We start from the raw sequence: 15,175 nt of genomic DNA, 5'->3' as shown, positions 1-15,175 counted from the left end.
CTGTGTATCAATCACTGTTTTACTGGTACTGTGTACCGATCACCATTTTAAGTGCTGAACTTCTATTAACTCACTTAATCCTTGCTTAAGCCTATGAAATAGGTAGAATTAATCTTCCCAATAGTTATAAACATCTGTTCTTGTAATTTTTTCCCAATTTCTATTTCTCTAGTGCAAGATTCCTAAAGTACTGGTCAATCCCTTCACATACGAACCAACTCAATGGGAAGATGGGGAATGGAAGACAGCTTAGACAAAAACACATCTCTTAAATGTTGACAAAATCAGTAACATGGATAACAACGTAAGTGTGTGTGAATATTCACGTTCTTTCCTCTCTCAGAAGCTGTATTGTCCTAAATGAAGCTTTTAAAGCAAAAATCTTCAATCACTACCCAGGTATGAAAACCCACGCGTGGCAAAATGGTCACTCCTTAAAAATCCACACACCTCGGCTGCCCAAATCCCTCTGCCATTTGATGGTGGAGGCTGGTCCTAACAGCATGCTCTCAACATGCCCTGATTTTCTTGCTGTCCTAGATCAACTTGTATCCATTATCCTCTAGCCTTCTGAATCAGAACTCCCTGGGATTTATTTTCAGCATTTGCTACAATCAATAGGAACATCTTTCTAGGTAGCTAAAGATACTTCTTACATATAGTCAGATTCATCCTTAATAAACAGCCTCCCCCTTCCATCCTCGTATCTTCTGTACTAGTGCTGCACCAATACACCATCGCTATCACCAACTTCCATCAGTGAGTAAGGGGATAATTTCTGAAATTCATTCATACGCTACAAGGTAAATTGTCTAGGGGAAATCTGCTTTTAAAAGTAGCAGATTGAAAATCTTGAATGAAACAGTTCTAAAATACCGCTCTGCTTCCTAGTGGCCGTGATAATTTAAGGCCTGCCTTATAAATCCAGGAGAAATATTACTTGGGGTTTTTCCCTCAGACCTCAATGAAAATATGAGACACCAGACAGTGAACCCAAACCTCAACAGAGCCATGGGAAAACAGCAACGTGCGTATGAGCCCGCAACAATAGAGAACAAGGCAGGAGCGTGTGCCTGCCTGCTTTCTGAAAAATACATACCATGGTGTAATTGTGAGCCACTTTATGCAAATCTGTACAGCCTTGAGCATCGGCAAAAGAACGGATTCCAAGACAGTTGGATGGGTGGAGCTGTTTCATTAAAAACTTGCAGCATGCTTCCACAACCTGTGAAAGCTGAAGAAGGCAAGCTGTAGATAACAGGCACTCAATATTATCTTCTTTTAATTCCAGGCGGCCTTAATGATAAAAAGAAATTCCATTAACTCTGGAACTATATTAGCTTTGGTTTATAAGGTAATTGATGCACACAATAATAATTCTAAGAGCTCATTACATGCGTTCCAGGTATAGATGATTTAAGACATTCCAAAAAGAAAGAAAGTACTAAATGTGAAAAATAAGCTACTAGTGCTTTGTGACTTCTACTAAAATAAGAAATGAATAGCTTGTTTCCAGACTTTTCAAAGAATGATTAGTAGTAATGCAAAAATTTAAAAAGCTCATATAATTCATCAAATTATTACATTAACATGTAAAAACATCATTCAAAAGCTTAATTATAATAACCACTTTAAAGGTTCTAATACAGAGATTTTATCTATAGAGGTACCACCAAGGGTGGCGATTATAACAGTGGACTGTAACAGTTATAACAGTTAACTGTAGTAGGCTTATTAAAGGCAGAGATCTGAAATCTAATAATACAATGTAAATCTAAGAAGTTTTAAATTCACATTTTCAGATTTATTACCTGTATATGCATACTGAATCAAGGACCACAGGGAATTCGGTTCTACACCTTCCATTTTTATTTCTTCTTGTCTTGCTTCCCTGACATCACTAGTAAACATGGCAGCAAAATAATCCGACACAGAGGAGAGCACCAATCTGCGAACACAGCAGAGGAGACCCATCAGTGCCCACAGCAAAGCCGGTGCTCAGGGCTCAACGCTTAGCTTGCTTTTCTTTCCTTCCTTCTACGTTTAAAGAAACTTTTGTCACCCATAGAAAGGGTTCGGTACTAAGAAATGCATTTTATGTTTGATAAATTGCTTTATGCTCTAGTCTCTTCCTTTGTTTTTTCCTTTTGGGTCTTTTTTAACTTTTTTCAGGTAACAGCGAAGGGACTCAACCACACATATACATGTATCCGTTCTCCCCTAAACTCCCCTCCTGTCCAGGCGGCCACGTAACGTCCAGCAGAGTCCCATGTGCTACACAGTACGTCCTTGTTGGTTATCCATCTTAAATACGGCAGTGTGTACATGCTGATCCCAAGCTCCATAACTCCTAGTCTTTTCCTATGAATAATAAATTTCCATTACTGAAAGTTTTCTGCTGATGTAAATGATTTACTCATTCACTACTCAAATATCCCTTTTTATCATCCTGAAAAAAAGCTGTAATACTATTTAAACTAATGATATATAAAATGCAGGAAAAAAATGTAAAGGTTCTCCAGCTTCTTGTTTTTTAAAACAACCTAAGGTGTTTTTTTTTTTTTTTTAATTATACAAGTAGTAAATACATGGGAGACATCTGACATTGGTTTTAGCCGGTTATTTTTAACTTTTATGATTTTTAAATGAGGGTATACTATAATGTTTATATTTTGTTATAAAATTATAGTATCTTTGTTACCACAATACAAAAGTATATTTTGTATCTTTTTATAATAATACATTATTATATAATAGGTATGTCTCTGTCCAAATTTATTGATAGTCACATATATGCAAAAATAGATTTTAAGTGGTGGCACTAGTGGTAAAGAACCCGCCTGCCAATGCTGGAGATGTTGGAGATTCAGGTTTGATCCCTGGGTTGGAAAGATCCCCTGGAGGAGGAAATGGCTACCCGTTCCAATATTCTTGTTAGGAGAATCCATGAACAGAGGAGCCTGGTGGGATATAAGTCCATGTGGTTGCAAAGAGATCTAGATACTTTGAGATATTCTGGTGTGAAAACTAGACAAAAGATCCCTTCTTTTATGGAGTCACAGTCTACAAGAAGACAAACAATACACAACAGAAGTAAATTCTAAATGATGGCAAGAAGTGAAAAGTGCCATGGGGAAAAATGTAGGGTAAGGGGAAATGGGAAGTTGGTTTAAATAGGTGGTCTCACTGGAAGGTGAACACTTGAAATAAAAGTTTAAGGAGGTGCAGGAATTAGTTATACAGGTATTTGCGAACAGCATTCAGGCAGAAGAGTAGCCAGGGCAAACATCAAAAGGCAGAAGCGGCATGCCTTCCACACGCAGGGAACAACGATGGGGTCAGAGCAGCTGAAGCAGAGTGAGTAAGATGGTGGGCAGCATGGTCAAGAAGTAACCGCAGGCTAGGTCACAGAAGCCGCGGGAAGACATGGGGTTTCATGCTGCAAGAGGAAGCATTAGAAAGTTTGATCAGAGGAGCAACCACATCTGAGTACCATTTTACTGGGTCACTCAGGCAGCTGTGTAGAAAACAGAATGTAGGGGAAAAGAGTGAAAACAGGGAGATGGGTTAGGAATTTCTTGTATGAGTAATTAAGTGAGATGATGGTGTCTTTCACAGGTGTTGCAAGTAAGGTATTGAGCTCTGTTTTGGAAACAGAAAATTTGAAATGCCTCTAGAAACTCTGGTTGAAATATCTCTAATAAACCCACACTTACAACATGGACTTTTGGTCACAACATAAAGTGGCATCTCAATAAATGTATGCTGATTCAGGCATTAAAGACTATAAGACCAAGCCCATGCTTCCTAATTTTACTTTTACTTTGGAAGGTTTAACAAAACTTTTGGGACACACTGTTAATTAGTTTTGAATGGTATTAAAAAAAAAAAAAACCTCTGGGATCATAATGGTGATTAACACTGAACAATTAAATATGAAATTATTAGGAGAAAAATTGTTCTTTATTAAACAGCTTCCATTTCCTTTTCTACAACAAAAAGTAATACTTTAAAAAAAAAAGCAATACTTCATTACTGTTAAATGCTTTTATTCCCTAGCACTACTGCCTTTCGTATTTTCTGGAGGTCAGCAAACAGAAGTTGGGATGTGCGTGGCTGCTCAGTCGCTCAGTCATGTCCAGGTCTTTGCAGCCCCACAGGCTGCAGCCTGACAGGAGCCTCTGTCTGTGGAATTTCCAGGCAAGAATACTGGAGTGGGTTGCCATTTCCTCCTCCAAGAAGTTGGGATAGAGTTCACTATTTTAAAACTCAACAGCTTTGCTGCTCCAGTCTACCAGTTTGTTTCTAAACGATCACCACTTCAGTTTCCACTGAGTTTACCGACAGTTATACAACAGATAAAATTAGGTGGGGTGCGGCTTAAATAGTAGCTGAAAGCTATACCAAACGATACTGACAGACTTCAGGCTGGTATGGTTCTACAGAGGGAAAGTAACACATTTGGGGTCATTTAATGTGTAAGAGGGCTTCCCAGGCGGCGCTAAGCGGAAAAAAAAAAAAAAAAAAAAAAAAAACCTGCCTCAGTGCAGGAGACTTAAGAGACGCAGGTTGAATCCCTGGGTCGGGAAGATCCCCTGGAGGAGGGCATGGCAATTCGCTGCAGTATTCCTGCCTATAGAATCTCACGGACAGAGGCACCTGGTGGACCCCAGTCCATACGGTCACCAAGAGTCAGACACAACTACAGCGACTGAGCATGCAGAGTGTAATAATTTCACATGCACTGTTTCCTTTGCAGAAAGTCCATGAAATATACCCCTTTACCAAGACACTCCACTGAATAATCAATTAGAACAAGTTACCTCAACATACACTACTAAATGATCAAGGAAGTATTTCACACATATAGAAATTTATAAAACAATCACCTGTGAGCTGGAATTCTGCGATCACCAGCGACTAAAATTACATCACATAACTGTTTGTGTCTCAAATAGTTTTCCATCTTTTTGAATGTTTGTTCAGCATGATTAAGGGCTTGGAAGAATTCATCTGATGAACATGGCTCCATAGTATGGCAGGATGACAACGTCTGACTGCTATTGGAAGTCCTGAGAAGAAAGAGAACACATGTTCTGAAACGTTATGAACACATTAAAAATATCTTTCCTATTAAGTCCTTTTAAAGCCTTCAAATGTGACAGAAGTAATGATACCAGTCAATATTAATGTGTACTCATCTATCATTTTTCCTTTTAAAATCAATGATAGATCAAATCGGCTGTGTGTCTTACAAACATTGTTAGTAAACGTGGTACCTTCTAGCTAACAGCTATATAACACATATTCTTTGCCTGTCCTTGAGGTCTCTTCTCTGGTCAATATGACATCTCTGCTGAAAAGTGCCAAACTATATTCATACTGACAGCTATAGCTCCGACATTATATTGAAGGGTATAAGAGATCACTTTTTGAAGGCAGGAAAGCAATTAAACTATTTTGCAGATATAAATCCAAGCCATCCTTTATGTAAAAATGGGCTATGTTTCACAGTTCATTTGTAAGACAACTGTTTACAATACAAAATATATGATCATAAAAACAGTATTGTAAATAATTCATTTGATTTTCTGGTCAGTCTTCAAAAGCCTGTGTAACCTATAACTTAGATTACAAATTAAAAGAATTTGATGATCTAATCCAAAGAAAGTTGGATAGTATCTAAAAATTATTTGAAATTTCCAAATTATAATGTGAAGAGTAGGAGTTCAATATTTTCATTATGATTTATTGATGGAAAAAGTGAAAAGATTGAGACTAAGAATTAAATCCTAAACCCACCCCTTTCCCCCCTCCCCCTAAGATCCCTTCTCCAAGACTACCTGAATCAAGTAATCAACATCCCATGGTTATGCAATTAACCACAAAACCACCAACTGGGGCATAACTTAGTTCTCATTTCTCATCAGATCTACTTTTAAGGATATTGTGATTCTGATAAATGCTTTGTTGAATCAAGCCTCTCTATATCTTAAGAGAACTTTCTTAATATAAATATCTAATAACCTTGTCAAAGTCTTTGACTCTTTTATAATAAAGGGAACTGAAGCCAAGGAGATTAACTGCTTTGCCAAAAGTCAGAGAGTTTGATCATGGCAGAAATAGAGCCGTTGCAGAGAAATCTGTGTATTCACCAAAACCCTTTTTCTCCTGAGAATATAGCTGGACTGCATTTCCCAGCCTTTCTTGCAGATGGGTGTGGTCTTATAGTGGAAATGGACCGTGTCACCTCCCAGCTAAAGTGGCCAAGAGCAGGTGTGTATCTCCCATTCTTTCTTTCTCTAACCATGAGCACCAAGGACTTACATGGAGGAAGAGGCAAAATATACACAAGTGTTTATAACTAGGACTATATACACAGATTCTACTGTAAGAATCTACTGTAAGAACCATGTTGATTCAGATGTATCAGCTTTGAAAGTTAGCTGGGCCATGAATAATAAATCTCTCTACCTAACGCCTCCCAGCCCATCGCAGTTTCAGTGCCACACAAATATGGGTCCTAAAGAATGTTCTTAGAGGATAGCTGTGAATAATGATAATAGAAGCAAAATATAGATTATCTAGAAAGTATACATTGCACACTATGAATATTATTGGTGTAATGACTTGGGAAACCTAGTATGAAATACTCAACTTTACATTTAAGATCATTAGTATAAAAACATGCTGAGTATTGTATAACTGTATGTTGCCTATATAAATAAATGAGAATTAGAAGCTATTTTAAAATCTAGGGTAAAATGTAATATAAGCAAAAACAAATAGTTGACTTGGATGAATACCAATTTGAAGATTTAAAACATTTCTCAATAAAATGTAGTTTTCTATTGTCAAAATACTGACAAATGATGATGAGGACCAGTGATCTAAGGATGAGGGAAGATTAGAATACCTAATTTTGTGTGTGAGTGTGTGACAGCAGAGCATATGGCATGTGGGGTCTTAGCTCTGACCCCCTTCAGAGGAAGTGTGGAATCTTAACCACTGGACTGCCTGGGAAGTCTGAACATCTGATTTTATAAGCCCAAATTCTTAGAAGAATAAGAACACGTGAAGTAAAGTTGGCAGGAGGGAAGTGCTCCTATATTTTGCATCACATTTCTTATGCTTTATAATAAATTCTCAGTAATGACTGGACAATGAATTAGCTGAGTTTTTTGAGTGATGAGTTGCCATCATCAAAACACATGTTAATGTTTAATTCTGAAAGAACAACAGAACTTTATAATACTAACATCACTAAGTTATAACAGGCTAGCTTTGATGTTGGTATAAGTTCAATTAATAAAGGGCCCATCTCTTTTCTTGTCAAGAACTTTCAAGGTATTTAGTTCTTCAATCTGAGACATGAATCAAGATAATCTGGAAAGCATTTCAGCTTTTGTGTTCAAGGTCTCACTCCTTACGACTGATTCAGCAGGTCTGAAGTGAGACCTGAACATCATATTTTTTAAAGCCCTACAGATGATCCTAACACATCCTGGATTAAAGGCCACTGATACACTTCAGAGAAGAGATGCATACATTATACAAGTCAGCATGTGATCAATGTACAGATTCAAAACACTGATATATGTAACAGATACTTCAAACGTGTAAACTGAATTTCTTTCAATATTTTAAATGAACTAGTAGAACTTAATACTTGTTATTTTCAAAATGAGCATAATGGTAAAACATTAAAATTATTTAAATACATACACATTAACAAACAACTATTTGTGCTTCTAAAATAACATTTTTAACTTAATTTGCTTTCAAGGCTTCATTTGCTATCATGTATTAAACATGCCATTTCAATGATGTGTTGAACATGTTATTTCAAGGCAACAATTAATTCAGAGATTTCTGGGTATAGCAATTATTCCCACTGCTTCAGATGAAGGATCAAAAGTAGTACAGGCTTCTGATTTGTGTCTGTGGAAGACTGAAGCCATCCATTCACAAAAGGAACTTGAAAGAGGGAGGAACAGAGCTGATCACACGTGAAAAGCTGCACAGCTTTCCAACATTTCTTGTTCGAGGAAATTTGGGGTTTTGTACATACAATTTTAATAATGTAAGAATTTACTTATAAAAGAATTTACTGCATATCGATACAACTGTAGAACGCTAGCCATTAGAACCATTATATGCAGAATCTTTGTATCTAGAAAGAATCTATGTGGTCATTTAATTCAAACCCCTTACTCTGCAGATGAGAAAATTTTGAGGCCCAGAACAGCACAAAGCGATCAACCAAGGACATATAGGCAGCTGGGTACAAAGCCAGGACCTGAAGGCATTCAGAACGTTGGTCAAACCACTCACAAAGGAATGGAAATTTTTGCTAACCTCTGCCCTAAGCAACAGTGAGCACAAAGACTAAAGGTTTGAAGGGAGAATGGTAGTAGAAAGTGAATGAGAATAATTTAACAAGAGGGCACTAGACTTAAAGATCTTAGACAAAAGTCTACTACTCTGTTACTGCCCTTAGCTAGGTATAAGAGAAAAGGAGGCTCTTAGGCGTCTGTGTGTAGAGATAACATCTCTATCTCTGGTTAATCAAATGTATTTAATACTGTGGGTCTGTGTAGTTTACAGTGTCAGTATTACTACTATCACTGCTTTTTCCTATTATGTGCTTTGGTTTGGAGGCGTGAACTGGAGAGGTATGGTGTATGATTGAGAATATTTCAGGAAGGTTCTAGAGCTGTGCTGTCCAATACAGTAGCTACTAGCCCCATGTGGCTATTTTAATTAAAATAAAAATTCACTTATTTAGTTGAACCAATCATAGTTCAAATGCTCAAGGAGCCCCTGGGGCTAGTGGCTGCCAGACTGGACGGTGCAGATACAGGACATTTCTGTCACTGCAGAAACTGCTTCCTATTGCATAGTGCTGATTTGACTCTGTCACCATGTATCTGGACAAGTATTTAACTTCTCTAAGTTTTATTTCCAACAGCAATACAGATAAGTAATACATAATACTTTCTTTTAGAGGATCCTTCATGGGAAGATTATTAAATGAAGTAATGAATGCATGGCCCTAGCATAGAATAAGTATACAATCAAGGTAAATCAACTCCTGTAGTAGAGCCTCGCTTTTCAAAGGCCAATGGAAAGACCTGTAATCTGAGTCTTCTGCCTTACACATTGTTGTTCATTTGGTTGTCTTCCTAAAAAATGACTCCTAGCATTATTAATTTTTATAACTTAATTTCCTAATTCCTAATTAAAATGACATTTAAAGAAAGCTGAGTGCCAAAGAATTGATGCTTTTGAACTGTGATGTTGGAGAAGACTCTTGAGAGTCCCTTGGACTGCAAGGAGATCCAACCAGTCAATCCTAAAGGAAATCAGTCCTGAATATTCATTGGAAGGAATGCTGAAGCTGAAGCTGATGCTGAAGCTGAAACTCCAACTTTGGCCACCTGATGAGAAGAACCAACTCACTGGAAAAGACCCTAATGCTGGGAAAGATTGAAGGCGGGAGGAAAAGGGGACAACAGAGGATGAGATGATTGGATGGCATCACTGATGCGATGGACAGGAGTTTGAGTAGGCTCCGGGAGCTGGTGATGAACAGGGAAGCCTGGCGTGCTGCAGTGCATGGGGTTGCAGAGAGTCAGACACGACTGAGTGACTGAACTGACTTAACACACCCAGTAGACATCCTAACCGATAATACAAACATCTGGGAATAGGCTATTTATGGAGCATTTAAAACACATCTGTCTGTGAGTTCTACTTGATCTCTGCATGGTAACAGGAAAATATCTAACATTTCCGCTTAGTTTTATTTCTTTGATGTTACTAAGATGGTAAGTCATATTTCAAAGAACTGCACCATGAGATCATTCAAATCTTTTGTAACAGACATTCAATATAGAATAATGAACTCTACATTGCTGGATATTTCCAGGTCACAGGGAAACATTTAATTTCTAGCTTACCGTTCCTCTGCAGTAGGCAATGAATTTGTAAGTCAGAAAAATGCCTAAACAGAAAAGAGGCAAGTATCAAACAAATCAAGTCACCAACTATTTAAGATGAAGCACTGCACCAGTTCTTAAAACTGTGGGGATGCAAAGAAGATATGATATTCTTTTTCAGTGAAGGGACTTGGAATTTGAGGAGCTGAGTTTTATGAATTAGAAAAAAAGTAAATAGCAACAATAATCACTTGTAGTTCTTCAGATTTCACGTGTGTGCACACAGTATGCACTATGGCCAAAACTACCTCTTTATTACAAATTATTTAGATTTCTTCACTTTCATCACCAGAACTTGCATTAGGCGTTCTTTTCTCTCTTTTTTTGGTATTTATTTATCTGCTGTGCTGGGTCTTAGTTGTAGCATGCAGGAATTTTAGTTGTGGCATTTGGGATTTAGTTTCCTGACCAGGGATGGAACCCAGGCCCCCTGCATTGAGAGCTCTGAGTCTTTGTCAGTGGACCTCTAGGGAAGTACTTGCATTAGGCTTTCTTTTTTCTTTTTTTTGCATTAGGCTTTCTTAATGGAGTAATTTTTTCAAAAGAAGTTTTAAAAATCACTTTCCAAGGATTATATACTATATGATTTTGAGTAGAAAACAAAGCTGCATTGAAACTCTATTCATGGTCTGTCTGGCTCACTCCCTAGATAAGTGATTTACTCCTAGCCACCTGCCTCAGCTTCTGGCATTCAGAATTCATGCCTTTGCCAAAGTGCAAATGACTATAGCATGAATCTTTTGGCATCTTTTGCCATTCAAAGTCACAAATGTAAAATAGGAATGTAAATTGCTTAGTATAGGCTAGCAGTCTCTAAAAGAATTTTTATGCATATCCTTTACAGTATACTTTTAAGCATGTGCCCCAATATATAGACATTTTGAGTTTATAAAAGATATACATATATCATCATACAATTACTTATATTATAAAACAAAAAATAGAGATTTAAAAGATAAAATGTAAATAAATACATTCCAATTATCCATATTTTACCATTCCTCCAACAAATCATCTTGTACATTCCCAATTGGAATGTAACTGGTATCAGAATACACAGAAAGGAAAGATCAGTATGGGCTAATGTCTGGAAAGGCAACAAGTAACAGATGAGATCTGATTACTGAAACTCTGAGAGTTTAGATGAGTAACGAGGAAGAGGAATTGGAGTCATCTCTTTTAAGGTGAGGACAAGGCGAGGTGCATACAGAGAAATGACAAGAGGCAAAGAAAAAGAATACTTTCACCTCTTCCCTTCTCAAGAGATATATTTTTTAATTTAAGGCATTCTCTGCTGGTCCTGTGGCCAGAATATCCGTAGTGAAGAGAGTTAAATGTTGTTTATATAAGAATCAAAACCTCTAAAAACCAGTGTGAAGGAGAAGGGCCAGGGGGCACTCTCATGCAATGCTGCTGAGAATTAAAATAGTTAACACCCCTGATCGGCTTCCCAGGTGGCTCAGTGGGTGAAGAATCCACTTGCAATTCAGGAGCCATAGCAGACGCAGGTTTGATCCCTGAGTTGGGAAGATCCCCTGGAGAAGTGCATGGCAACCCACTCCAGTGTTCTTGCCTTGAAAATCCCATGGATGGAGGAGCCTGGTGGGGCTACAGTTCATGGGGTCACAAAGAGTCTGACGTGACTGAAGCAACTGAGGATGGACACACTCGATGTTCCTGAAATGGCTTTGATAATACAGATCAAAAACCCTAAAAAATGTGCACACTCGTGGGGCTTTATCTAGAGGAAACAGTCATCTGTATGCAGAGATCTAGCTAGGGGGTGTAGGGGAGGGGGGTTATCACAGGTTGTTTCCGATAGGGAAATATTGGTTAAATAACCACAAGTTTTGTCTGTGCATAGAATGATTCAGCCCTTTAAAAAGATACAGAAGACCATTTAATGCCATAGCAGGTTGTTTTATTGGATACTGCCTTTCCCTACCCAGGATTCTTTCTTATGGTGACAGATCCATCTCTCCCTTTTGGGAAACCACACATTGCCCACCTCAGCTCTCAGGGATTGGGCAGAGGTGACTCCTCCCACTGGGCAGAGGTGGGCAAGGGTCCAAGGCCTGTGGCCAATAGGAGTGTCATATCTTCTGGCAATCACGATCTGTTGGGTGGACATGAGATCCAAACAAGGCCAGAGAGTCAGTTTCAAGATCTTAGTTGATACTCCTGGAAAAGAGTCACTCTCTTTCCACTGAGGAGGCTAAGCTGATAAAAAAGTAAGCTTGGAGCTGCTAGCGGCTTTTTGCTACCACACAGATAGCCTGCATGAGGAAATGTCATCACAGAGGAAAAGAGAATCTAGAGAGGGAGGAAAAAAAAAGATTTCTGGCATTATTTGAGTATTTGGATTCATCACATCTAAAGTTGAGCTTTTACTTACTTCTGTGAATCAAAAACTTTAGTTTTTGCTAGGCAGTTTGAGCTGGGTTTCTGCCTTTTGTGACCTAATTTTATGTTTGTTGTTGTTCAGTCACTAAGTTGTGTCTGACTCTTTGCGACTCCATGGGATATCCCAGGCAAGAATACTGGAGTTGGTTGCCATTTCCCTCTCCAAGGGATTTTTCCAACCCATGGATCAAACCTACACCTCCAGCTTGGCAGGCGGATTCTTTACCACTGAGACATCTGGAAAGCCCCTAATTTTATGTTTCAGCTCAGCTCAGTTCAGTAGCTCAGTCATGTCCGACTCCTTGCGACCCCATGGACTGCAGCACGCCAGGCCTCCCTGTCCGTCACCAACTCCCAGAGCCTACTCAAATTCATATCCATTGAGTTGGTGATGCCATCCAAACAACTCATTCTCTATCGTCCCCTTCTCCTCCCGCTTTCAATCTTTCCCAGCAGCAGGGTCTTTTCCAATGAGTCAGTTCTTCACATCAGGTGACCAAAGTATTAAGAGTTTCAGCTTCAGCATCAGTCCTTCCAATGAATATTCAGGACTGATCTCCTTTAGGATTGACTGGTTGGATCTCCTTGCAGTCCAAGGGACTCTCAAGAGTCTTCTCCAATACCACAGTTCAAAAGCATCAGTTCTTGGGCCCTCAGCTTTCTTTCTAGTCCAACTCTCACATCCATACATGACTACTGGAAAAAAACCATAGCTTTGTCTAGACGGACCTTTGTTGGCAAAATAATACCTCTGCTTTTTAATATGCTAAGTTGGTCATAACTTTTCTTCCAAAGAGCAAGTGTCTTTTAACTTCACGGCAGCAGTCACCATCTGAAGTGATTTTGGAGCCTCAAAAAATAAAATCTGTCACTGTTTCCCCATCTATTTGCCATGAAGTGATGGGACCAGATGCCACGATCTTAGAAGAAACGGAGTGGCCATCATAGTCAACAAGAGAGTCCGAAATGCAGTACTTGGATGCAATCTCAAAAACGACAGAATGATCTCTGTTCATTTCCAAGGCAAACCATTCAATATCACAGTAATCCAAGTCTATGCCCCAACCAGTAATGCTGAAGAAGCTGAAGTTGAATGGTTCTATGAGACCTACAAGACCTTCTAGAACTAACACTCAAAAAAGATGTCCTTTTCATTATAGGGGACTGGAATACAAAAGTAGGAAGTCAAGAAAAACCTGGAGTAACAGGCAAATTTGGCCTTGGGAGTACAGAATGAAGTAGGGCAAAGGCTAATAGGGTTTTGCCAAGAGAACGCACTGGTCATAGCAAACACTCTCTTCCAACAACACAAGAGAAGACTCTACACATGGACATCATCAGATGGTCAATACCGAAATCAGATTGATTATATTCTTTGCAGCCAAACATGGAGAAGCTCTATATAGTCAGCAAAAACAAAAACAACAACAAAAAGAAGACTCTTGAGAGTCCCCTGGACTGCAAGGAGATCCAGCCAGTCCATCCCAAAGGAAATCAGTCCTGGGTGTTCATTGGAAGGACTGATGTTGAAGCTGAAACTCCAATACTTCGGCCATCTGATGCGAAGAGCTGACTCATTTGAAAAGACCCTGATGCTGGGAAAGACTGAGAGCAGGAGAAGGGGACGACAGAGAATGAGATGGTTGGATGGCATCACTGACTCAATGGAGATGAGTTTGGGTAAACTCCGGAAGTTGGTGATGGACAGGGAGGCCTGGCGTGCTGTTGTTTTTGGGGTCGCAAAGAGTCAGACACTACTGAGTGACTGAACTGAACCCTATATGAAATATTTAACATACATGTGTGCACATACATGCACATATAGACACACACATACAGAGGGTTTTCTGGCGAAAGGTTCTATAGCTTATGTCAAGGGAATCCATGATATGACTTAGGCTTATGTGTGAGGAGGACATTACAATATATCCTTTCTTGATATAGGTACAATATAGTAGAACTTCTTTGCTATGTCTGGAAGAAAAGGTTTTTTTTCATGTGGAGATGTATAAGATTTTAATTTTAAAATGAATCAGAATTAATAGACTCGTTCAAACAAGATGTTTGACATAAAAACATAACATTAAAAAGGGTCAACAACAGAAAGAGACACTGCTAATTACTTTTAATTAATTCTACATAAATTCTTGGGTTTAAAATGTATGCCCTATTAAGATCTGTCCTAATCTAGACCTCTATTAAATAAAGAATACTTCATCTAATGAGGAAAAAAAGGGTCGAGGAAAAAAAAGGGTCAATAAAAAAGGGACAGCACTTGAGAAATGTTATATTATGAAGATAACCCCTTACTGGGAGAGGAGAAAGGTTAGGTCTTCAAGATGAGTCAAAGAAAGGCAAATCAACAGACCAAGGAACAGAAGAGTTCAAGGATATCTGCTGAATATCCTTCATATTCATAGCAAGTAATGAATATGATGGATCGGATGACTGTGGAATGGCTGTCAAGTCAGTAAAAGTCAGTCAGAGGTGGCTTTTTTCAAGAACCACGCTGAGAAAATTAGCTGAGGAGAGAAGGTAAAACGGGTTAGAATGCATCAGTAACTATTAAGTTAATCCAAAGTGAACTCAGTGATTAAATGAAAAGTCACAGAGAACTGCCTACTGGTATTTGCATATGAAATTTACACGTTAATGGTTTGGGTTCAAAATGCAGCTATTTCCAAGAGACCGTGGTCAATATTAACAATGGTAAGTCAGATTGATGATATCTATCATTGATTTGGATGTAATAAAAATGGCCCTTTACCTCT

The 15,175-nt window shown here is 38.5% G+C and overlaps 1 protein-coding gene across 5 annotated transcripts in view; it reads right to left on the bottom strand.

Annotated features, from left to right (window-relative positions):
- KLHL5 (kelch like family member 5) overlaps positions 1-15,175 on the bottom strand; it is an 82,780-nt gene that overhangs the window by 41,817 nt on the left and 25,788 nt on the right. For all 5 annotated transcript variants that reach the window (XM_043870993.1, XM_043870991.1, XM_043870989.1 and 2 more), the window contains 3 exons: positions 4,890-5,072; positions 1,812-1,948; positions 1,100-1,296 (listed from right to left, as the gene is read on the bottom strand). In XM_043870993.1, coding sequence (XP_043726928.1) covers positions 1,100-1,296; positions 1,812-1,948; positions 4,890-5,032 — 477 coding nt within the window. In that variant the 5' untranslated portion in view covers positions 5,033-5,072. The remainder of the gene's footprint in view (positions 1-1,099; positions 1,297-1,811; positions 1,949-4,889; positions 5,073-15,175) is intronic.

The sequence above is a fragment of the Cervus elaphus genome, chromosome 17 (assembly GCF_910594005.1).
Source record: "Cervus elaphus chromosome 17, mCerEla1.1, whole genome shotgun sequence".
NCBI classification, from domain to species: Eukaryota; Metazoa; Chordata; class Mammalia; order Artiodactyla; family Cervidae; genus Cervus; species Cervus elaphus.
The sequence above is the reverse complement of the archived record's forward strand: the minus strand, read 5'-3'. Positions and strand labels throughout refer to the sequence as shown.